This window comes from Rhodamnia argentea, chromosome 1 (genome assembly GCF_020921035.1).
Source record: "Rhodamnia argentea isolate NSW1041297 chromosome 1, ASM2092103v1, whole genome shotgun sequence".
NCBI classification, from domain to species: Eukaryota; Viridiplantae; Streptophyta; class Magnoliopsida; order Myrtales; family Myrtaceae; genus Rhodamnia; species Rhodamnia argentea.
In genome coordinates, this window is record NC_063150.1 from 32,197,627 (window position 1) to 32,222,704 (window position 25,078).

A 25,078-nucleotide genomic window follows, 5' to 3' on the forward strand; every position below is an offset into this window, starting at 1 on the left:
CTTCTCATCTTCCGCAACGGCTTCGATGCAACCGCGAGCATCAACGTGCGCGCTCTTGCTTCCGCGGGCGCTAGAATAACACGTCAGTCGCAGTATCGACCCGCTGAACACACCGGAGATCACGGAACAGGCTTTCCTCAGCCAGTTCTCGCCTCGATCAGCACCGTCTTCCACTCCGGGACGAGCTAGTCCCCGCATGGCCTTCGCCACCATTTCGGGGAAAGCTAATACTGTAGTGTCACTACACTAACTAGGATTTCTCACTCTTCGCACTGAACTGAGCCCATCAGGTTTCATTCCAAGTGTCGACAGTTTGAGGGAAAAATGGATTTGCAGTTACAGAGAGAAATTAGTAACTGTTGCAAACGTGATTTGAGGAAGGCACTACCTTGGTGGGATCGTGCATTCTGCTTCTTTTTCTTCGCGCCTTGCACACGAATTCTAAGATTTTTTTTTGAACTGACTCAAATGCAAAATAGGGAAAGTAAAAGGACTAGATGTGAAAAGGAAAGGAGAGTGAGAGAAAACAAAAGGGATTAATTGCGGATTTAGTCCTCTAAGTTTTAGCGTTTGTGCGATTTAGGTTTTTAACTTTAGGTTTTTAACTTTTTCGTTTCGTTCGGTCGAATCCTCTAAAGATTCTTATGGATTCGCGCAATTTGGCCCTCTGAATTTTATTCCTCGGATCAATTTCTTCAGCAAAGGAAAATAATTCTTGAGTTGACAGAACCAGTTACGGTGGGGAAACAAAGCACTTGATCGCATAAATCAAGAGAGCTAGACGATTTGGTTGCACGTAAGGTAAACTAAAGCACTGAATTGTAATATCTCAAAAAGTTATAAGACCCGATCGCCGATGATTAAATTGCACAAATGCTAACACTTGAAGGACTAAATCAGGGGTACGTTGCCGACAAGCCGGTAAGCCCCTAAAAGAAGATGGCATTTCTAAACTTGCAAGTGCAGTGGCTGGATATTTTTTTTTTTTATTTAGTTGTAACCAACTCTTTTTTGTCTCTGCCTCTTGTTAAATTGCCCGCGGACATCCTTATATATATTCATGAAACTTCCTTGGCAGTCGATTGCAGCATCAAAAACCACGCTGGTTCGGTGCCCCTCGTTATTGACATATGAAGAAAGATAATAAGGGAAGATTATCCAAAAAGTTTTAAACTACTTTTAAATTTTGTCAACTGAGTCTTGAACCTTTTTCACGTTTTACAAATTAAAATTTTTTGGCCAATTTTGGCAGAAAATCGTTGACGTAGATGCTGACCGTCCTACGTGGCACGATTGGCGTTGAGGTGGATAATTTTTAATAATTCTAATAATTCTAAATTTTATTTTATTTCTTTCTTTTTTTTCACATCTCTGGCCGGCAAAGGCGAGGGTGCTAGCCCTCGCCCGCCACAATTGGTAACAAAAAAAAGAAAAGAAAAGGAAAGAATACAGAATAATCTTTTTACAAATTATTAAAACATTATTAAAAATAATTTACGTGAGTGTCCACCGTGCCTCATAGGGTGGTCGTCGTTCATGTGAACGATTTTCAATTAAAATTGATCGGATGAGCTTAATTGATAAAAAGTGAAAATGTTTAAAATTGAATTGATAAAAATGCAACGTGTTTAAGATCTTTTTGGATAATTTTTCCTTTTGAAGGCTCAGAATAAAAGCATCCCTTTTTTTTTTTTGGGTCTTGTGGGTTGGTTGGTGGGGGCTCGTGGGATGGCGGAACCAATTGCGCCGCAGCTTAAAAGTACTTGAAATTAACTACTTTTTATTAAAAAAAAAATCCAGATTTACACGTTGCAAAGTAGTTTCTCAGAAAGAGATACTTTTTTTTATTTGTCCAAAAAAATGCGAGGAGGTGATAAATGCAGGGAAAATTATAAAAAAAATCACAAATCTTTACATTTTTATTAATTCAATCATAAAGATTTTAATTGTGTCAAGTGAGTTTTAAACATTTTCACGTTACGTCGGTTGAGTCCACCCGATAGATTTTGGTTTGAAAATTGTTGACGTGGATATTAACGGTTCTACGTGGCACTGTTGATGCTAACATGAATAATTTTTTAAATATGTTTAAAATCTATTTAGTTATCTTTCGTTTTTCCTTCTTTTCTTTGCCAAAAAAAAAAAAACAAGGAAAAGAGAAGAAGAAGAAGGAAAATAGAAAAAAAAAATTAACAAAAAGTTCGAAAACTATTAAAATATTATTAAAAAGGATTTATGTCAAGACCGGTCATGCTACGTATGACAATTGGCGTTCACGTTAGCAATTTTCAATCAAAATTGGCCGGATGAATTCAGTTGACAAAACGTAAAAAAGACTTGTAAGACTCAATTGACACAATTAAAAGGTTTGTGATTAAATTTATAAAAAAATAATAGGTTTATAACTTTTGACTAATTTTATAATAAAAGCATCCTGTGGTGATACTTCATGTGTTTGTCTTATGAAGAACGAATGTTTTCAAAAATCGTTTTCTTCTAAAAACGATTACTCATGTCGCTTATAAAAACAAATGAACGAAAAATATTTTCATTATTCAAGAAAATATTCAAACATGAATTATGTTTGATAATAAAAAATATTTTTATTAACTAATTATTTCAAGCGATACAATCGATCGTTTCAGAAATATATTTTCAAAATCATATATTTTTGACAAAATAAACGAGTATTTCCTCGACAGCTTGTCATTGCTCATGCAAACCTTAATTTTTGTCTTTCAAATCCTAACAATGGTAAAACTGTCGAAAATACTTAAAACAAAAAAAAAAACTCAAATTCTCCTACTATAAGCGGGCGTCGAGCGATTGGTTCTAGTTTACGTGATTTGAAAGTCGAATGTCAAACGCATAAGAGCAGGAAAATAGTAAAAAAAAGCTATTTACCGTGATGAATTTCTAACGGCCCCCTTCACCAAGTTACCTTAATTATTACATAATCGAAATTACCTTTTTGACCCTTTCATAGAACTACAAAGGTCAGTAATGTAATTTCGAAAATCCTAAAACGACTCCTCCTCCTACAAGTCGCTCACTTTCGTTTTTTTTATCTTGCCATCTTTCGGTTCTAAACCCTAACTTCGCTATATCCCACCTCATCTCTATTTGAGACTCTTTCCCTCACTCATCACGCAGCCGCTCGGCCCCCCGACTCTCCTTCCCGGCGCGGCGGCTTTGTCGGTGGACGGCGACTGGGGCAAATCGACGACCTCGACCGACTGTAAGACAAGCGCCCGCTAGCTCGATCCTCTATGAGTTCGCCGCATGTATTTTCCGGAGTTTAATTTGTCTCTTTTTGATGACGAGTTTTGGTGTAGATTGACTTGGGTTCTTGGCGTTCGAGGAAGGGTTTGTCGTAGTAGATTTGGTGATTGTTGGATCTTAGGCGAGAGTTGAGAATCCTTTAGTTTCAGATTCGCGATACGCAGTTTTAGAACTCGGCAATCATCACTATAGCTGGTAAATCTTCGTCTTATGGTTGATGGAGATGCATTCGTTCGCGTAAAACATCGCCTAGAAACAGCACTTTCGAATACTTTGGAGTTTCACCGGCTTATAGCACCAAAATAAGTTCTTAAACAAGTCAATTTTGCAATTCCATGCACATGTCGACTACCTGTTACCATTCGGTTTTACTCTGCTACGCTTGTTGTTGCTTTAGAGGGAAAGAAGTGATACAATGATTGTGTTCTGGTTCAGATTTTGTGTTGGGTCATTCGTGCATGGATATTGTTAGTCGATGTTGCTGAACATATCACTATACTTTGGTACGTGCATTTAAGGTTCTAGTTGGTGGGCAGTTTTGTTTGTGGGATGGATATGGGAGTCTGAACTTTTGCTTGTGCTTTATTTAGTTGCGGCAGTGTACTGGTTATTGGTTGATGGGCTGATGAAATTGCTTACTAGGGAATATGGAGTCTTAGGTGTTTGATTTTATGAAAAGGCAGGTTTTTCTTAAATTTCTTATCTCTATCTTCTATATTTTTTCCTGGTTATTATGGTTTTTTTCTTGTTCCTTGCAAACCGAAAACAAGTTTATTGAATCAATTGTGTGTAATATGGGTGGTACCCAGCTTAAGCTGCTGCCAATTATGTGACTCCGTATGTTATGCTTGTGGCATCAACATTTTATGTTACCTCTTCTCTTAACAGGCTGAAAGAAGAGCTGGAACATGTCGACTTTTGTGAAACCGGAGAATGCGTTGAAACGAGCTGAAGGTAATTTTGAGTTTCCTCTCTGCCAAACATATGTCCTAGTTTGCTTGGAAAAACTTCATGAATCTCATGCCTAGTATACTTTTTTTGCCCTTTGAAGCTCATTTGAGAGAATAGTTAGTTATCATATTCGTTACAGTCCTTTTATGCAACATGGCGTTTTGCTGACAAAGTTTGTTATTGTGTGGATGCAGAGCTGATAAATGTTGGGCAGAAGCAAGATGCTCTGCAAGCACTTCACGATCTTATTACCTCGAAGAGATCCCGAGCATGGCAAAAGACACTCGAGAGGATTATGTTCAAGTACATTGAGCTATGTGTCGATATGCGGAGGGGGAGGTTTGCCAAGGATGGCCTGATTCAGTATCGCATCGTGTGTCAACAAGTGAATGTCACCTCTTTGGAGGAGGTGATCAAGCACTTCATGCATCTCTCAACAGAGAAAGCAGAGCAGGCGCGGAGCCAGGCACAAGCCTTGGAAGAAGCGTTGGATGTTGATGATCTTGAGGCAGATAAGAGACCAGAGGATTTAATGTTGAGTTATGTCAGTGGAGAGAAGGGAAAGGATAGGTCTGACAGGGAGCTAGTTACCCCTTGGTTCAAGTTTCTATGGGAAACATATAGGACGGTGCTTGAAATATTGCGAAATAACTCAAAGTTGGAGGCTCTTTATGCGGTAATTTTTTTGGGGCACTTGTCAAAGCATGTTGTTAACTATGTGTATTCTTAGAAAGGCAGTTTGAAGTTGTCAATCCATGTAGCTCTCTCTAGCAATTTATGGTTGTGATAGATAGTGTTCTCTATTTACGCTGAAGTTCTAATACTGTAGGCCTCATTGACTTGTTTTAGAATTTTTAATTTGAATGTCCTCATAGTTGCATTTTATAGGACACCAGGTGGATGATGCATGAATATTGCCAGCTCATGTCTCTCCAGTCAGATTATGCATTAAAATGTAGACCATGAGACAACTTCTTGATGATCCTCATAGATGAATTTGGTTTTTTTCTTGTTTGTACATTGGTAATGTCAGCTATTATAGGAGCAGGATGATAAAAGAGAACTGTCTATGGTAATATAGAGGGGAATTTTGTGGCTGAATTCAAGTATGATGTACCTGCATTATCATGACAGTCAGCTTTCTAGCAGAATTCTGCATTTTATAACGTGGATCTTGTGTCATGGACAGATGACTGCCCACCGAGCATTTCAATTTTGCAAGCAGTATAAACGTACAACAGAGTTTCGGAGATTGTGCGAGATAATCCGAAATCATCTTGCAAATCTCAACAAGTACAGAGATCAAAGGGACCGACCTGATCTGTCAGCTCCAGAGAGCCTGCAACTTTACTTGGATACCAGATTTGAGCAATTAAAGATTGCCACTGAACTTGAACTGTGGCAGGTCTCTGTATAGTTTTGTCAACTTGGTATGGTTTCTGTTCTTTTTAGTAGTGCAATTGTTGTCCTCATAGAGTTTCATTCTTTCCTGCAGGAAGCTTTCCGCTCAGTTGAGGATATTCATGGATTGATGTGCATGGTTAAGAAAACACCCAAGGCATCCTTGATGGTTGTTTACTATGCAAAATTAACCGAAATCTTCTGGATTTCATCTAGCCATCTCTATCATGCTTATGCATGGTTGAAGCTTTTTAATCTTCAGAAAAGCTTTAACAAAAACCTAAGTCAGAAGGACTTGCAACTGATTGCATCATCGGTTGTCTTGGCTGCACTTTCTGTTGCCCCATATGAGCGTACTCGTCATGCATCGCATATGGAGCTTGAAAATGAGAAGGAACGCAATTTGAGGATGGCTGATCTTATTGGATTCAATGTTGATCCTAAACTTGAGAATAGAGAGATGGTAACTATACTGTAGTACCCCTCAATAGTGATTAATCTTTGTTTTGGGCTCTTTTAATATTCTTCTTGTTTTTTCAGCTTTCACGGTCATCTCTTCTGTCTGAACTGGTAAGACCGGTAGTATCTTTTCGTATCTACTTCTTAATAGTTTGAGTGGATATGCACTCTTGCTGTTATTTCACACCAAAATTCACAACTTTGCACTCATGGGAGCCACAACTTTTTAATCCATATAAATCTAAGCGGTGCAGAAGTTCTCTTATCCCATGCTTCCATTATTCTGTCTAAGTCCCATTGCTTTTGGTGCCTTTATTTTACCGAACTGCAGGTTGCGAAGGGTGTGCTCAACTTTGCTACTCCTGAAGTGAAAGATCTTTACCATCTTTTGGAGCATGAGTTTTTTCCTCTGGATCTTGCAATGAAGGTGCAGCCCTTGTTAGTTAAAATTTCCAAACTCGGGGGTAAGCTTGCTTCAGCATCTTCTGTGCCAGAAGTGCAGTTGGCCCAATATGTTCCTGCCCTTGAAAGAATTGCCACCCTGAGGTTGCTTAAGCAGGTGCTTTAAAGTGCCCAAGATTATTTATTTACTCTCATCATGTGTACTATAAACAAATATATTTATGTCACTCATGTGGAAAATGTAGAAGAATTCAATTTGTTCTTTCTTTCTTATTTCAGATGTCCCAGGTGTATCAAACTATGAAAATTGAGAAGCTATCGCATATGATTCCTTTTTTTGATTTCTTGGTTGTGGAGAAGATTTCAGTGGACGCGGTCAAGCATAGCTTTATTTCTTTGAAAGTTGATCATGCCAAAGGTGTCATTTTGTTTGGCAGTCAGGTTAGTTATTGCCTCCCTCCTTGTTCTGGTGCGATTATTTACATGGTCTGCCAGGATGTAGACTTAGTTTTTCAGATAATGTCTGTCAGTCTGCATTTGGTATAGAAGAGTTTGATGTGGTGGAGGTTCTTATGTTGGAAAGCAAATCATGTTGCTTGGTAGTTCAGTTGACTTTTGTGTTGCCTACTAAAAAAAAGTAAAAAGTTCCAGTGTCATCTTATCTTGAAGTTGATTGTTTTAATGGGTCTGCCACCCATCCTGATGTAGGAAAGTGGATCTTAAGGAACAATTTGGTAAATGTGGGAGACTCGTCTTGTTATGTGATATTAGCCAATCTTGAGACCTTTGTTGTGAGTTTTATGGTTTCCTTCTTAATGTCATGGCATATAGGTGGCTGTGAGGATGGATGAAAACCGTCAAGCCTCTAGAAAGTTCATTTTTCCTTTACTTTTCTAGAGGAGCTTGAGCCACCGATCTTCTGATAGGGAGGTTAACAAAACTAATTTGCATGTGCTATCTGTAGTTGTATTCTGAATTTCACGGAAGAGTGGCATAAAATATTTGTCAATGATAGTGCACGGCTTGTTCACCTTTGTGATTTTTGTAGTATAAGTTTATAGTAATCTTTGCGTCCCTTCTGATAGCACTGTTGTCAAATTTGTACTTAATTTACCTGCATCATTCTTTATCTTTAAGTTTACTCGAGCTTTCGGATCATTTGAACTGTAAGTGGTGTACAGTTGTATTTTGCTTGTGGCTGTGGTGATGGAATGTGTTAGCCTACATCTATATTTGAGACATTTGTCTTGTTGATTGTGGGGTTGCTACCTTACTATTCTTGCATCATTTCTTTCAGGGTCTTGAATCAGATGCCTTGCAAAATCACTTGGCATTGCTTGCTGAGAACTTGAATAAAGCAATGGCTATGATACATGCTCCTGTCAAGAAAGGGTCAAAGTTAGGTGAAATGTTGCCAGGTTTAGCGGAGACTATAGACAAGGAACACAAGAGACTTCTCGCTCGTAAATCAATTATTGAGAAACGTAAAGAAGAACATGAACGGCAGTTGCTGGAAATGGTAACCTGCTTATTCTGGGACTTGATTCTGTTGCTTCAATGCCTGAATGCTTGCATACTCTACTCCATTGCTGTGATTCATTCTCTTTTGATTTTCTTTTTTCTCAAGGAACGTGAGGAGGAGTCAAGGAGGCTAAAGCTGCAGAAGATAACTGAGGAGGCAGAGCAGAAGAGGCTCGCATCTGAGTTTGAGCAGAGAAAGAACCAAAGGATCCTCAAGGAAATAGAAGAAAGGGAACTTGAAGAAGCGCAGGCCTTGCTTCAGGAAGCTGAAAAACGCAGTAAAAAGAAGGGAAAGAAACCGATTCTGGAAGGAGTACGTTCAAGATGCCTTTCATGTCTTGTTTCTATGAGTGGGGAAATATCTTCTGATGCTTTTCGTGCAATTTTTCAGGAAAAAGTGACGAAAGAAACGTTGATGGAGCTTGCGAGGAGTGAGCAACTTAGGGAGAGGCAGGAAATGGAGAAGAAATTACAAAAACTAGCAAAGACAATGGATTACTTAGAAAGAGCAAAGAGAGAGGAGGCAGCTCCATTGATTGAAGCTGCATTTCAGCAGCGGTTGATTGAAGAGAAGGACCTTCATGAACACGAGCAGCAGGTTTGTTTTTGACTTGTGCAAAAGCTAACTTTACATGTACACAAGGTGGTATTATGTTAACAGAGAAATGCACACTGTGAACTTTACATGTACATAAGGTGGTATTATGTTAACAGAGAAATGGACACTGTGAGGCTTCTTCTGATTAAGTAGGTTGGCCTAGTATGGAATATAAGAATTTGACATAATATAGTAGCATCCATTCTGAAACTGTTAGCCAGAAGCGACGAAGGGGGGGCTGGGGAAGGCGGACGACTACAGATGGGTTCTGTGGTCTGATTATCGTTTTTTTATGGTAATTTTCAGCAAGAAATTGAGCTAAGCAGGCAGCGGCATGATGGGGATCTCAGAGAGAAGAATAGGCTTGCCCGTATGGTGGACAACCAGGTCAGAACCCCTCTTTGATTTTGGAGCTGTATGTGAAGTGTTTGTGTGGGGTATTCTTTTTTCTTCTTTATTGTGAGCATTATGAAGGCAGTGTTAGGTTTTAGTTATTTATGGAAGGATTGACATTTAGCGAACCTTCTCTTGTGTTAGCTTTGACCTGTTTTTTGTTTATGGTGGGTTTTGTTGATCTGTAACTTTATCGGATTGATCTTGATGCTTGCGCAATCCCTTATTTAGGTGATATTCCAAGAAAGAGTCATGAGCCGCCGTCAGGCAGAATTTGACCGGCTAAGGGCTCAGAGTGAGGAGCAAGTAAGGCTGGAACTCCAGGCCCGGAAACAGCAGAGAGAAGCAAAGAGGAAGAAGCTTTTCTTTTTGAGAGAAGAGGAGAAACAGCGTCAAAGGTTACTTGAAGAGGAAGAAGCTCGCAGGCGTGAAGGTACTTTAATCTAAATAATTAATGTCTCTGAGTCCCATTCCCCCTTCTCTCTTCCCAAAGCTCCTCTAGTGGAGAGTTATAGTATAGTGCTTAGGGAGGCAACATTTGTGGCCTTGTTCACAATGGATCTTTGAATTTTCATTACTATTACATGTTAGATTTATGGATTCGTTATGATTGTGCTGTTGACATCCTCATGACTGAGCATCTAAACTTGCAGAGGCCGAGAGGCACCGCAGAGAGGAAGCTGAAAGAAAAGCTAAATTGGATGAGATTGTTGAGAAACAGAGGCAAAGAGAGAGGGAACTGGAAGAGAAAGAAAAGCAATGGAAAGAAACTATCTTGGGCCCCTCCAGGCCAATGGAGCCTCCCCCTGCTTCTATTCCTGTTGAGCCTGTTGCGGCTGCCGCCACCGCCCCTGCTGCTGCCGCTGCTGCGAACCCTGGAAGGTATGTGCCCAAGTTCCTCAGAGGGAGGACTGAAGGCTCTGGAGCCGCACCTCCACCAGAACCCGAGCGCTGGGGTAGTAGAGGTAGACAGGACGACCGCTACTCCCAGCCTAGTGACAGATGGCGCAATGATGACCGTAGGTCCACCTGGTCGTCATCCAGGCCATCGCGCGGTGGAGAACGCTGAAAGTAGCAGTTGCTGTTCAATCCAGTTCTCTCGTACCGTTCATCTTCTCAGGAGTGAAGCTTTCAACCCCCCATGTGGCTGGCTAGGAGATGGTTTTGCCATAATTTTGAGCAATGATTGTTAAGTTATTGTTTCTCCTGTTTACTATATTAGTAAAAATAATTTTGTCTTCTATTTAGAACGCGGCCTGTTGCTCGTACATTCATCCGCTAGGGCATTGGTGCCAATGAATTTAACTTGTGGATATTTTTCATGTGTGAGTTTTGTGTTAAGAAGACTTTTTGGCGGAATGTTGAAGATCTATTCTGTTCCCTCACATGTGCGCCTTCTTTATCCTGATTATCTTTTACATTATGCATATCCGTGGGTCGCGGCGGAGGTTTTCTTGGCTGAGAAGTTAGCTCGTGAGTTGCCTGATGAGTCGGCAACCCCGGTAGCGGAATCACAACATTTTTATTTAGCGAGCATCCAGCCCTTAGGGCGACAAACTTTGCTTTAGAGATCCTTCATGACAATAATCGGTCACATTTCTGGATTCTTATCTTAAAGGCTTAAATGTTTCTCCGAGAAGTTAGTTGTATCGACGCTATATAAAGTAGTGGACAATGTTAAGCATCGGAACGAGGCTCAGCCTATGCGACCGACCATGGCGGTTCTAATGTCTACACAAGAAAATCAACGAGGGAGATTATTGCATAATTCTCAAGCTTCAATTGCAACCTAGCTACATACTTGCATCCTTTCAAAGTACTGAGGGCCATGATTTTGCTCACATTGAAACAACATGCCTATCCTGTTAGATGAATGATTTGGGTTTAATCTTGCATACAATAATTCCATATTTGAGCATTCTATACTGATTTTAGCTTTTTCTTTTTTTCTTTTTTGGTGTAAAGACTGATTTTAGCCTACGTTTGTCTTGTTTCATAAAATCAACCCGGCATAGAAACTCACATTCGATTTGATCAACAAAATGAAGGAGAAAAAAAAAAAAGAGTGACCGTCTGGGTGGCTGACTAAACAGTGCTTTAAAATTCCAAAATTACCTTTTGCTTTTAGCATTTAAATATTTTCCCTTTATTTGCTATTAAGCATTTTCAATACTTAAAAATGTTGATACATTCAAAGGCATGCAACATCCTTTTGAATAAGGAAAAACGACATAAATTATCTCTAAACTTTTGCCCAACGTGCAATATCGTTCTTGAACTTTTAATTTGTGTAATGTAGAAGGCCCCGAACTGCAGCCCAATGTGCGTTGTCGTCCCTGAACTTTTCGTTTATTTAATTAGGCCCTTCAACTTTTGTTAAGTGTTAAAGCAAGTCCCTAAACTATAGGAAAATACCCGATGTCTTCTTTTCGTTAATTTAAGTTAAGAGATAATACTGAACATACTTATATAGTTCGAAGACTAAATTGAACATGTACTAAAAGTTCAGAAACCGCATTGAATAAATTGAAATTTCATGGATGACATTATACGTTAGGCTAAAGTTCAGGGATGAAATTGAACAAATAAAAAATTTGAGGGATGATATTGCATGTCGAGTCAAAATTTAAGATCCAATAGCATAATTTTGACCTTCCGGTGGATATGGGCCAGCTCCGCACACTGATTGGCGGGTCATATATCCGAACCCATGTTGAACGGGCTGCTCCGATTCAACCGGCCATTTCTTAAACCCTGCTTGAACCCTTCTATCTGCTTCTCTACTCTTCGCTGGTGAAGAGCCTCTGCTCGGGAAAGTGCGAAATGAATTCACTCGCTGCGAGATTCGCCAAGATTCTCAGAGTCTCCACGTCTCAAGGTTTGGTTTTTTTTATGTGATTAAGTAACAAGACCTCCATTGATTGTTCCTTTTCTCGAGTAATTTGATGTCTTGATACATGCGAATGTGAGTTTGAGGTTTGCGGGTGAGATTTCGGGAATATTAACTGAAATGTTGTTGTTCGACAGTTGGATCATAGCACTTCGTGTGTTTTTGTTTTCGGTTCTGGTTTTGGTTTTTGTGTGTTTTCAGTGACAGAGGAAATCAGTCGATGCGGTTGATTATTTAGAGTAGCTGTGAGCTGTAGAAAATGATGGGTTTCTTCTCAGCGGTGTTCCGTGGAGCATCTTATGTGCGGGAGAGCTTACGGTCAATGTAGCTTCGTTCATGCATTGCCGTGTGAAATATTGATAATTATGGCTTGCGTGGAGTAGTAAGCCGACGGGCGTCAATTTTCTCAGTGTTTGCAGAGTTGGGTGTGCACAGAGCGTCGAGGTGGTGGTACTCGACCGGGGTTTTGGATAGTGAGAAGGATGAGGAGAAGAAGGACGATGATCTGGAGATTGAGGATGATGACATTCTAGTTGAAAAGAATGAGTTACAGCCGCATGGCGTGGATCCAAGAAGAGGTTGGGGTTTTCGCGGGGTGCATAAGGTAAGTAAATGTCTCTTCCGTGAGGAAATATATGAACAGAGCAATATTTGTAATATGATTGAGCAGGGAAGCCATAAATTCTGCATTGGCTTACATTTGCATATGGAACTTATTGAAGTGTTCTAGCCGGAGTTTTATATTGTTCAACAGTCATAGTTGGTTCTCTGAGGAGGTAAATTTCTCAGTAACAGTTAGATTTATATCATTGAACCTTTATGATTTATGTTCTATTGTACACCTCAAGAAGTCAAACCATAATATGTGGTCGACAACTGTGTTTTGATGTTCCCCAAAGATGTTATTCAGATGTCTGGTTTACAATGACTGCTGGAGGCTTGATGAGTCTTACGGGATGTGACTTAATTTTAAGTTGGTGGGGTACATTGCAGGCAATTATATGTGGAAAAGTAGGGCAAGCCCCCATCCAGAAGATTTTGAGGAATGGTCGTAATGTAACTATATTTACAGTCGGAACAGGGGGCATGTTTGACCAAAGGACTGTAGGAGAGAGAGACTTGCCAAAACCTGTTCAGTGGCATCGGATTGCTGTGCATAATGGATCTCTTGGAGCCTATGCAGTACAACAACTTGCTAAAAAGTATGTCCACATCTGCTGAAACACACACACACCCCCCTCTCTCTCGCCTCCTCTCTCTCTCTCTGTCTCTCTCTGTCTCTCTGACATTAAAGTACATTTCATGTAGCTCGGCAGTTTATGTTGAGGGTGACATCGAGACTAGGTTATACAATGACAGTATCAATGGCGAAGTTAAGAGTATTCCAGAGATATGTGTCCGGTTTGATGGTATGCTATCTCCTGCGATCTCCTATCTTGCTGGAACTTGTGCTTTGCACCATGGTTTAGTAGGTATTTTTAGTGAGTGCATTGGGAGATTTATATAATGGTAGAAGATGATTTGAGTGAGTAGCTGTTAATTGTACCGCAGAGTTAGGATCACCTTGAAATTCTGCATTATTCTTCCACCATGTGGATGCTTACAATGGACGACTACTTTGATTCTATATGCCATAATTCGCTTTATAGTTGCAGTTGTGGAAGATCTTAAATCATTTTCATGGTGCATGTAGATGGCATCTCATAAATGTGCCTGGAATGAATGTTTTGGGTTAGATGAGGACTGTGGAAGTCCCTGTTTCTAGTTCGTTATAGCAGTATTTGCATATCTATTTGGATAGCATCAAACCATGTCTAGGATGCAATATTTATCCGGAAATTCTAACTAGCAGCTCAGAATGGTAAAACCGGTAATAGTCTGTTCGGCATGTCTCTTAATTTTAAAATTAGCTGACACCATAAGTTTCCAAAATAATCATATATTAACAACAAATCCCAGTCATGATATATATTTTTATTGAAATGTAAGATTGAACAGTTCAAACATCAGTTTTAGGCGAAGGCTGATCACTCATGATATTTCTTTTTATTGAAATTTAATTGAACAACTCGAACATTTATTTTAGGCGGAGGCTGATCTGATCTTATATCTCAGTTCATCTCATTTCTCCAGTACCACTCATTTCTCAACCTGAAAAAGATGTTCATGCATAGGTTTCATTGTTGTTGTATTTAAATCTGTTTATGCATTGCTCGCAATGATGTAAAGTGGACAAGATTCTGTTATTACAGTCAGCATCAAAGCAACATTCTTTATGTTGGTGCTACTGCATGATTGTAAGTTGTGAATTTCTGTGGTTGAGATTTCACAGATGATGCGTGGCTTTTTATTTTGCTGCTTATGTCTTTTCCAAACTTCTGTAGGTAAGATTCGCCTGATAAAAGCAGGAGAAAGTACCAGCAAAATTTCTTTGGACGATTTTAGTGAGTTCTTTTCAAATCGTGGTTTTGATGACCGTACTTGATTTTGTATTCTATTTCCTTTTGTTATTAAATTTGAATCTGGGTGCAAGGAGAGAAGAACCTTCCTCCAATTTCGCAGTTGTAGGTTGCTTTTTGTTTCTTTCTTAATATTTCCTTCATTTTATTGCAAAAGAATAATTACTAATATGCCATCACTGTGCTATTTTTCCTGGCAGGGGAATTATTTTGACACAATTGGCGCTGCTGTCAAAACCTCATTCTCTGAGACACAAGGCAGCCGAATCTTTATGACCCTTGTAAGAAGGATGTCTTGCTGTTAACTGGCTGGATAAATTATTCACTGTTTTAATGTTCTATCACAGATCTCTCTCTCTCTCTCTCTCTCTCTCTCTCTCTCAATCAATATTAGGTGGGATTACATTCAAGTGCACTGGTGATATTACCAATTTATTTCTATGTAATTATTGAGTACATGTGACATCAGAAGCTCCATCAATTTTTTGGTTTGCGAAATATTTGTCGCACTGTTTTTCTTGTTAATCATGCTTGCAGGTCATCAGCTTTACTACCCAAGTCAAAACCTGGATAATTTTAGTTTCGAAACTACAGAAAGTAGCGTAGTTATCTGAAAAAAACCATAACTTTGGATTTCTATGCAAAGTCTTGTTGTCAGTGAACGGTATATTTGAGTTTGCTTCTCTTTCTCCATAAGTTTTTGCTGAAAAATGATAGGGTCTGTTATGTGGCTAGTTATCTTTTCTCTTTTGACATTGGTGAGCTTCTTTTTTATCTGCTTTGTTTGGAGTTGATCTTTGAGAGGACTTCTACAATGTTTCCTACAGCTTCATACTTCGATAGGACTCTTGGACATAGCACAGTCACAAGTAGGTTTTACAATAACTCGACAGATAGCATCTAGCTTCCTGATTCTATGTGCTTTAAGCGCATTAAGAAAGATTAATCTAGGAATCATGGCAACATCTTAACCTTAATGGCCACCTAAAAGATTTATTTAAAGCTTCTCACCATCTTTTTTAAATCTTTGTTCTTGCCAGAAATTGTCATAACCTGTTTAGTTTATTGAATGGAAACTGCTCTAGGAAATGGGAGCCCTCAAAAGGCAAATGACCCCATTAAAAAACTTCCAAACAAGGAAAGTGGGACTGGTGGCCCTCCTATTTTATGATTTAGTGCTCTGACATCTGTCATCTTTGGGATATTGATTAACCTGATAAAGAGCACTAATTCTTGAAAATTGAAAAACCCATGCATTATTGTAAAGAGCTTGCCTCGTCTACTTCCTTGGAGCACTTGATTACGTTAACGTTGGACATGTCATAACCCCTGTCCTTCGATAAACCAAACCCCCATTTTCATAGCATTCTCAGATTTTTAGATACATACACATATTGTCTGGACTACAGGAATAACTTATGCCCTAAGGTGAATAATCTGGAAGTTGATGGTTACTGGATGGTGAGTACAGTCCAACTGAAGTTGCGTTGACCGTGATATTCAATCTGAGAGCAAAATAGTGCGGACGTGAAAAGTTACTTCCATTAAGATGAATTTCTGTATTCGATGTCCTCCCTCTGTATTCTAGTTCTTTTTCTCTTCATTCATGTTAATTACAGTGGGATTTTTGTTTCTTAATTAGTGCCGACCAACCGATTGATTTTGTCATTGGTGTTCTCAGATTACATAATGGCAATTATAACAGGACAACTAGAAGGATTTAGTATTCAGCTGGAGTTTCTATTTGTTAACTGTTAGTACCTATAAATGACTGGTTACCCTGCATTATTCGGGGAAGTAGCCAACACCCGACAGGTGTCGTATCATAGTTCTAGTGATAATTGTACCAGCTAAAACTGCACTATGGGGTGGGATTTTTGTGGCCTACCAAAATGTTTTTGGTCATGCTCCACAATCCCTTGCACTCTCTTACTAGAGAGATGCTATATATAGAGTGCCTTGGCTCTGAGCTTTCCATGTTCTAAACACTTGTCTTTCACTCCCTCCAGCTTTTGATTGAAGATGGAGCTTGTAATATTTCTCATGCTCATTTCAGTGACCCAAGTGTCATCACTTGGTGCTTGTCCTAAATGTGGGAGCATGGAGGTTCCATACCCACTTAGCACAGACGACAGATGTGGGGACCCTAGGTACAAGGTGTACTGTAAGAATGGAGGTCTAGAGTTTCTGTCAGCTGGAGGAGTTTACTATGAGGTCCTCAGCATTGACTCTAGTGCTTATAAGCTTGTCATAAGTCCACCCATGATACAGAAGAATACTTGTTATTCGTCTGACCTTAGTGTAGGGGGCTTGAGTCTGGATGAGAACTTGCCATTTAACATATCCACTCACAACACAGTGTTGCTGCTGAATTGCTCGAGCGACATTCTACTTTCGCCATTGAATTGTTCTTCAAACAGCTTTTGTAGGGCTTACGAGAACAATGTGGTGGAAGGAAGCACGTGTAAAAACACTCTTTGCTGTCATTACTTGAAAGATTCGGCCATGACCTCACATAGAATTAGGATTAGGGTTGGAGGGTGCACTGCTTACACTTCCGTAGTGAATATTAAGCCCGACGATCCAGCCGGTTCATGGAATTATGGTATTGAGCTGCAATGGGTCTGTCCAAGTTGAGGTTTTCTATCGAGGTGCAGACCAATTAGAAGTCTGTGTAGCTGTTGCTTCTTTGCCATTAATAATGCGGTGTCGTATCTCCTCCACAGCATGTCAAATTGGACATTGAAAGATGGTCGCATGTTCTGTCGTGTCTTGTTATCAGTCGTGTGCCGTATCTTCTATAAATGTCCATGCTTAGTTAGGTCCTGAGTATGACCTTCTAATTGAGTAAGTGAAGCTGGAGATGGTTGACGATGCTCAGAATAATGATGTTTTCTTGGTCTTCTCTGCATAAATGTCAATTTGGCTTTGTTTGCTGTAGCCATGGATGCTTCATGGTTACTTCTCAAGTCAATAAACTTGAATCTTCTTATGCCTCTCTCTCTCTCTCTCTCTCTCTCTCTCTCTCTCTCTCATGGTTTTGATACATGCCACTCTGCACATTGGAGCTGTATTTAGGGTTGCTCGGTAACTCGAGTGTGCAGAAATACGTTTCTTTACGACCAAAGCCGATATGCGTGTGCGAGAGAGGGAAACTTTTAGATGGTAAATTAGCCACGGAAATGCAGTCACGGTGTCCCTTAGATAGTGTTCGGCTAATGATGGTTCTCTTGCGCCCCAAGTCAATATTAACTAATAAATCAGCTCAGGAAATTTGCAATGATTTTGATGGACGTTTATATAGAGAACGCAAAGAGTTGATAAGTTCCAACTTTTTACTCATCACTTGTAAAGTTTGAAACTCAGTTTTAAAAACTAACATTAACCTACACGTCGTATTGCAATTCACATTGGACAGTGTGTTATTGTTGAAAATCCTAAACTGGTGCCGTCATCATACATTTTATTATCGCATTAATTTCCGTTTCTCAAAATAATCTGCCAAATGTTGGCATTTCATCTAATCAAATTGCATATGTATAAATACACGTGGAAGAATGGCACACGTTTTAATGTGATTTTGGATAAAATGCTCACTAAGGGGTGATTTGAATTATGAATACCGATTTGAGATTTTTTTACGAAATAAAAATTATTTAAAAAATTATGTGTCATGGAATAACGGTTTGAGATTGTTGACGGTATTATCCGCAAAAACTAACGTAAACCCAGCTGACACTGAACAGCATGATTTGACGGCCGTATCATCCGATCTCATTTAAACTCTGTACTAGATCAATTTTAACGCGTGAGAAACAGGATACGCAATGTATTTTGTTCAACCATTATGGTTTAAGGTTCAATTCGACCTGACAGAGAAGAATCTTACGCCCAAATAATCATTTAGCTGGATTCTTTGTGTACTTGAAAGCGAAACGTCGCTCGAGTAACTTCGTTTTTACTAGCTTTTTGTTTCATTCTCTTCGGACTTTTCTTCCCAGTGGAAAGGCAACAATTATATGCCCGCATAAGGTAACCACATTAAAAGGCACAGATCTACAAAATGATGCAGATCTTATCGATTTTGTTATTTCGAAGTCTGAACATTTAGTAAGGCCGTAGAACTGAGTCAAAAAGAGACATTTTCACCATCTTTACATAAATTCCAGAAAGGAAGTGAAAACAAGAAGAGAAAAGGCGAAGTGTAGGAACATATCGGCAGGACTCGATACAGCTGAAATAAATGGGTGCCACATTATGAACAACAGTCAGTCACTATGCTAAAAAACACCAAACTGCAAAATGGGCAAGTTCAAGTGACAACAATATCGTAGAAAAGGCGCACAATTTAACCTTCATGGCTCCAATTAAGTAACATTAACATAAAGACCTGGATTGCCAGAAACCATAAAGAGAAACGAGGGGCAGAATGACGGCAAACTAATGACAGCGAGACTTTGTACTATAACAAGAAAACCCAATCAAAAGTCTTACTATTCAAGCTTCACTTCTTTACACACGAACTCGAGATGTTAGCAAGCAAACTATCACGACCATACTTAACAAATTCGACGCGTCATCTTAGTTAGTCAGTCCAACAGCTGAGCACAAACTGAAAATCAAACATGGACACTTGCAATCTCAGAAAACACCTGCTCTTCGATCTCAACTCTCACACGTTTACAATAATCACCACCGAAACGGGAAAACCAGGCGCTGCTCACACTGCCAGGGAAAAAAATCATGACTATTTACTATACCAGACAATTTGCTATGAGGCCACCAAAGATCTGCTTGGCTTTTTTCCTTCCATGGCATCTTTCTTTTTCCGACAAATTGTGCAGAGGAATGGCCCTTCAGATGACTTTGATGCGGTGGAGAAAAAGGGTCCAGAATTTGCCATCAAGTTGTCAGCAGAAGGCTGATCAGCTTGGCAAACTGCACATTTAAAGGTCCCGGGGTTTTGGTTTGAAGGAAAATCCTTACCTAGCCTGCAAGTAAAAATTACAGAACGTTTACAGAAGAATTGAGACTACCCATCCTTCAACTTGTCCCCGCAAGGCACCTATCTAACTTTGCCATACATATTATTTTTCAGGACCTATTATGCGCACAGGAAACCTCTTATTGGCATGAACATCTATGCAATCTATGACATTGAACAGGCTCATGGAAGTAGTCAAAATGACATCCTTTCACTGCTCCTCATGCTCATGTAGAAATCACCAATATGTGCAACATTATCTTTACATGACACGGACACTAGCAAAAATCATTAGAAAGTCCAATGAAATAATCTAAAATAGCTATTGACGGTTCTTTCAATATTTTGCCTACTAATTTGCCAATTAGTGATTTGATAGACGAGGAACTAACCCTGATAACAAGACATTGCTAAAGCAACCTTTCTCGTTGAATGTTTGAAAGATTTCATTTAGTTTCAGGGCAAGGGTAGCTTCATGAGTTGACATACTTCCCATATTCATCTCCAAAACAGCACATTTCTTTTCCCGAGGAAAACTTCCCCTTTGCAAGGAAGATTAAGTACATCAAATATATGTTAAAAGGATTACCTCTCCGCCAGCATTGCAGAACCCTCTTCAAACAACTCCTCCACAGCCCCAACAGCAGAAAGCTTACTGGTAGCTTTATTCGCACTCCGGGACTTCTTACCTGACAAAAATGAACTCAGAAAAGTTTGCTTCTTTTTAGGTATAGGAGGTATCACGGGGATGTCGGATGGGATAATATCAACAACCAGGCAGGTTGTATCATCTTTCAGGCCTCTTGACCGAAGTGCCTCCTGAACGATAACACAAGCAATTAGATAACAAACATGGAGAAAAGTCATAAACATTCCACATATTTTAGAGATCACATACAGAATACCTTAACAACTAACTTTGCAGCTAGTTCTGCTGGTAAACCTCGACAGGACTTGGCAGCAACATCAGAAGATAAAGCATCCCAGATACCATCAGAAGCAATTATGAGTCTTCCTCCAGCATTTGAAAGCTACATAACCAGAAATGCGGTTTTTCAACTTCATCATGCTTAAAATTCCAAAAAGGACAAGGCAATTCGACCAGATCAACTCACCTTTACTTGCTTAACATGAGGTATTGGCACAATAAATTCGCCTACATCTGTGTCACCTATCGACCTTGAAAGGCATAGTCCACCAGGCCAACAACGCAGCGGGCCAACCTGCAAATCATGATATAGCAGTTAAGGACAAGGATTCCCTTTTGTTTGGGTTTGATGGATCAAAGCGCAAACAGTCTTGTACCTCATTTCCACCAAACACATTCAGTCTTCCCACTTCACCTCCACTTGCAGTGACTCGTTCCCTCTCTTCAGCATTCTCTTCAAGCCGATGATCAACAGTCAAGAGAGAAACCACACCTCCCTGTGTGTCCAATATGCATCTAGAATCTCCCACCGATGCAACAGTAATTGTCCATCCATCAATCACCACAAATGTTACTGTTGTCCCAGAAGTTTCACCTGTCACGCAATGGAAGTATTAAGGTAAGAACAAATGGATAGCCTTTCAATAAAAAGGACAAGATGGTAGTAACATGCCTCTCTGCTGAAATTCGATGTCAGTCTTGACAAAACCTGCAACAAGGGCCCGTGGAAGTGCTTGAAGCCAGTCATCTCGACTAACTCCTTGAGGGATAGCACTCAAAACATTAGTCAATAGGTTCTCCTTTGCAAAGATTGCAGCCGATATGCCATTATGTCCGTCAAGTATCTGCGCCGAAAAATAATACAAATTTGCTGCAGATGCCATGAAATAGAAAAATGCAGAATGGAGGTATGCTATTCTTGAGAATTTTACACAAAGATAAGGAATAAACTAATCACAGAGAAAAGAAGAATTTCATTCCTGGAAACTATTTAATGTGACGTGTACACTTCACTGAGCCATATAAACAAACCAGAGCTTAGTCATATAACTATTTGGCATTTTCAATTCATGAGCTTCCTGCACTGTGCAAAAGACAACTTCCTGATTTTCCTTAAGATAAGTATATAGGAGCTACTAAAGGAACACGAAAGGGTTAACTGATACAGATACAAATCCTTTAATGAAAAAAATCACGAAGAGTACCGCAAACACAGAAAATGAGGTTGACGGGTCCCCAGCAATCCTCTCACAGTCAGGTTTTGCCAGAAAGTAGTCCTCCCCTTTTTTCGCCAAAGCGGCCTGTCCATATTTCACAATAGGCTTCTCAACTTTCCCACCCCGAAGCTCACGACCAATCAGAGTCGCAAGTGGGACAAGAGGAGGTTTCATCCTTGATATTTCAGCCTGACTCATGTTCTACAGTTTGGCATTTGGCAGAAACCAATGGTGATACCTGAAAATCCAGAACAATTATTTCAATAAAGAGCACTCTCCATATAAGTCTCTCAACAAGCCAACTAATTGTGATGATTGTCACAAATATATCAAGCCGCTTCTGTCTTGCACTGAAGCAAGAGCAAAAGCTAAAGGGACAAAGTAAATAGATGAAAATCCATCTCCCACAGTCCACACCATAATCTAGTGTAATTAGATCAGAGTAAATCCACATATTTGCAGAAGAAAAACCGACATAACAAACAGAAAGATAACGTCATAACTAAAGTAAAAAATGCCAAAGGGTTTGCCACTTTAAGCTGCAATTAGCTTGGTTTTCAAGAGTCCTGACTGTCTAAACACGATTTCACAAATATACACCAGTAAAGGACTAAATCAATGCACGATATTGACAAATACGAAATTCCTCTACTGATATTTTCAGCTCCACCAGGCATTAAAGCACTTCTGATTAGGAACGACGCGGATCGAGACAAAACAGATGCACATGCCATACCTAAGCGCCTATAAAGTAGCTCACTTTGGAAAACCCTAATGCATCAGACAAAAATAACTCGAACCAGAAACAGTCACAACTCTTAATGCCCTTCAATCTTCACCATACGAGAGACACTATGTTTGATAGAAATCGACTGATAAAAAAAAATACCAAAATGTGCTTCAACTGAGGTGAAAAAACGCATCAAATTCAAAACGTAACAGCAGCGAGAGCACAGCAATCGGACAATGCAACAAAATTCGATCCTACCCACAAGCCAATCTGCGGGCCGATCTCTTCCCAAAGCGCCTAAAATAACTCGAGACCAGTCTCGGGCCGAGTGGACAAGCACAAGCTACTGACGAAATCACAAGCCCAAAAAGCAAAAAAGTCGCAGACACTCGCGAGTCGAAAGACGAGAAAAGGGAACTCCGAATTCCTCTCCGGCGGAACTCACATTGCGAAACCGACAGCATTAGTGGGTCGAGCCGCGAGAATCCGTCGCCGAAAGCCGGAACGTCAGCTCGAACTTCTCTCCATCTGCACATCCGCTCGTACGGACTCCATCGGACGGCCGAATCGAGAAGCGCCTCACAATCACCGGCGAGCACTGGAGAAGGGGGAAATGCGGGCGACAGCGAGAGCCGAGAGGAATTCTCTGCGATTTGATTGGGAGGAAAATCTAAGCGAGGGAGATAGTGAGAGAGAGAGAGAGGGAGGGGCAGGAAGGGGCAAAGCGCCAAGCGGGGTCGATTTCGTGCGGAGGATTTGTGATAATGACGTTCATGTCCTGATCATAGTTGTAACCAGCTAGAGCAGATGGATATGAAATTACTTCAATACCCTCGATCGTCAAAGGTTTTTGCCTTCGCTGCCTTTTAACCGTGATGGAAACTGGGCGAGAAGAAGCGCGACCATCTCGAAAGAAACTCCTTTCGGAGCGTCAAGATCACGAAAGAACAAAATTTCAAATGTTAATTAATAAGTTTGTGGAGTGTTTATTTATTAAGATAAATTTGTTTATTTAATCGCAATTATCAAGTAATTTAAAACAAATTAAGGACATGTTCGGTAACAATTCTATTTTCGTGAATAGATTTTAAGCATAATTTATTTTTTCTAATTCCATTTCTCGAAATAACTTATGAGCAAATCCATCAATCAATTTTTAATCATGCTGCGAAACAGGACAGACCCATCAAATTTTAAAAAAAAATAATTAATCAAGAAATCACTCGGATTACCCCCCTCGGAAATTTCTGTGCCCTGACTAGAATTGTCATTTTAAGGCAGTTGACTTTTAATGAACCTGAATTGTAGTCCACCACCAGAAGGGAAATGGGAACATTTTTTTTTTGTTTTTGTTTTTTTTGGTAATTCCACGTATGTTTTACAAGGAATTATTAAGAAGCAAGAGAGTGATGAGTGAGATGCGGGGCTGGCAACAAGAAATCATTAGGTGGGTTTTAGAATAAACTGAAAGAAAATAAAAATTGAGTAGGTGGGTGGGTTAGCATAAAGCAAAGCTCAGTTGTCAAACCTAGAATGAGCACAAGCCACCTAAATATTTATTCAGATTATTTTAATTTAAGGAGAAATTGCATGGAACTCGTCAACCGGTGCGGTACCACCTGAATCATCATATAATAAGTCCGGACATGGTTAGCTACGAATGGGACTCATACTTGTTCGAAAATCATAGAAAAAATTACAATTGGGACTTCGCCAGCATAAATGTCTTTGGTTGATTGTGAGAATGACGATATTGTTAATGTGTTACAAATTCTTAAAAGAGTAAACGCCACAATAATTTTTAATTAAATTATTATTTATTTTTATGTGGCAAAAAAACAAGTCGATAGCATGAGAGTCGCCCAATCAATTCTCTTACAATTATAATATAAGCTTAAGGAAAAAGGAATTCTTAAAAAAGAAGAAGAAGAAGAAGATAAAAGCAGAAAAAATGTCCATTTGATTTTAACAAGGCTTTCGTGAATAATTAATGCCTCGTTGCCGAAAGAGGGATTTTCAGCTGAGCAAAAGAGTCGGAAAGCCGAGCAGGTGGCGACAAACAACCCGAAGCGATTAGGGACGGAGAGTTCGGAGGGACAATGGCGGGGCCAACCAAGTTACCCAAATCAATGTTTGAGTTGACAGTAGGGACAAATCGAAATCGTCCTCTTGGGTCGGATAGTCGTTCGATTCGATGCATTTCGTGGTGATCATCAGTACTTTCCCAAGAAAATTACGTCACGGCGTGTCGTGTTATGTATTGAGATAACAAGGGTTAATCATACGTCAACTCGATTAATCTCGTGCGTTTTATTTCTAATCCTTGTAAAGCTTTCAAAATCGTTAAGAACAGCTCATCCATCGAGACTTTCGTTAAAGAGTTAAAAAAATTCGAAAAGATTGTCATTGTTTGTCGGTTGCCGCAAGCGAAGCGCGTAGGGTTGCTAACCATATGACTAAAAGAATGTCAGGTTGATGAGCGATTTACCCGATAACAAATTACCTAAGTTTTCAAAAGGAAAATTCGAATATTTTTTTATGGGGATGATGACACAAATGATCCTTAAAATTTGACCAAATATGCAATGTGATCTTTAAGCTTTAATTTCTCTAATGTAGTCCCTAAACTAAAGCCTATCTTGCAATGCGGTCCCTACACGTTTAATCCGTTCAATATGGTCCCTAGACTTTTTGTGCATTTTCACAACTTAGTTTTTGAATTATATGAAAATGTTAAAGTTCACAGATCATATTACATATTGGATTAAAATTAAGAGACAATTTATGTCCCCTTTTTTTATTCCTTTTTTATGGAGGGTATCAATGACCATACGTATATAATATATTGCATAAAGTTAAACAG

At 39.6% G+C, this 25,078-nt stretch overlaps 4 protein-coding genes across 10 annotated transcripts; 3 read left to right on the forward strand and 1 right to left on the reverse strand.

The window, feature by feature from the left end:
- The first annotated feature begins 3,061 nt into the window (after nt 1-3,061).
- On the forward strand, nt 3,062-10,409 carry LOC115752789 (eukaryotic translation initiation factor 3 subunit A). The gene is made up of 14 exons (XM_030691152.2): nt 3,062-3,238; nt 4,171-4,236; nt 4,428-4,909; nt 5,423-5,638; nt 5,729-6,097; nt 6,175-6,204; nt 6,425-6,652; nt 6,775-6,936; nt 7,793-8,014; nt 8,123-8,329; nt 8,408-8,614; nt 8,921-9,001; nt 9,239-9,440; nt 9,661-10,409. Exons 2-14 carry the CDS (start codon nt 4,191-4,193, stop codon nt 10,074-10,076), a joined length of 2,868 nt encoding a protein of 955 aa, XP_030547012.1. The 5' UTR covers nt 3,062-3,238; nt 4,171-4,190; the 3' UTR covers nt 10,077-10,409.
- A 1,331-nt stretch (nt 10,410-11,740) lies between these two features.
- On the forward strand, nt 11,741-17,350 carry LOC115752857 (single-stranded DNA-binding protein, mitochondrial). 6 transcript variants are annotated; one of them, XR_007196716.1, is made up of 8 exons: nt 11,741-11,885; nt 12,317-12,501; nt 12,891-13,099; nt 13,206-13,306; nt 14,282-14,341; nt 14,557-14,637; nt 14,751-14,767; nt 14,813-15,018. XR_007196716.1 is itself a non-coding variant. In XM_030691246.2 (6 exons), exons 1-6 carry the CDS (start codon nt 11,831-11,833, stop codon nt 14,568-14,570), a joined length of 645 nt encoding a protein of 214 aa, XP_030547106.1. In that variant the 5' UTR covers nt 11,741-11,830; the 3' UTR covers nt 14,571-15,018. The 6 variants fall into 6 exon arrangements, 2 of the variants coding, with proteins under 2 accessions (XP_030547106.1, XP_030547107.1); XR_007196717.1 differs by lacking the exons at nt 14,751-14,767; nt 14,813-15,018 and adding an exon at nt 16,777-17,350; XR_004016804.2 differs by having other exon boundaries at nt 14,282-14,362; nt 14,751-15,018.
- LOC115752782 (wall-associated receptor kinase-like 20) lies at nt 16,379-16,993 on the forward strand. The gene has a single exon (XM_030691136.2). The coding sequence runs from the start codon at nt 16,379-16,381 to the stop codon at nt 16,991-16,993; it is 615 nt and encodes a 204-aa protein (XP_030546996.1).
- Nucleotides 17,351-18,107: 757 nt separating the features above from the next.
- On the reverse strand, nt 18,108-22,934 carry LOC115752781 (probable protein phosphatase 2C 5). Of its 2 annotated transcripts, none has more exons than XM_048280044.1 (8): nt 22,661-22,934; nt 21,474-21,723; nt 20,942-21,113; nt 20,646-20,863; nt 20,456-20,563; nt 20,246-20,371; nt 19,930-20,159; nt 18,108-18,353 (listed from the first exon to the last, which is right to left on the reverse strand). In XM_048280044.1, exons 2-8 carry the CDS (start codon nt 21,681-21,683, stop codon nt 18,260-18,262), a joined length of 1,158 nt encoding a protein of 385 aa, XP_048136001.1. In that variant the 5' UTR covers nt 21,684-21,723; nt 22,661-22,934; the 3' UTR covers nt 18,108-18,259. The 2 variants fall into 2 exon arrangements, with proteins under 2 accessions (XP_048136001.1, XP_030546995.1); XM_030691135.2 differs by lacking the exon at nt 18,108-18,353 and adding an exon at nt 18,823-19,347 and having other exon boundaries at nt 22,661-22,931.
- Between the last annotated feature and the right edge of the window lie 2,144 nt (nt 22,935-25,078).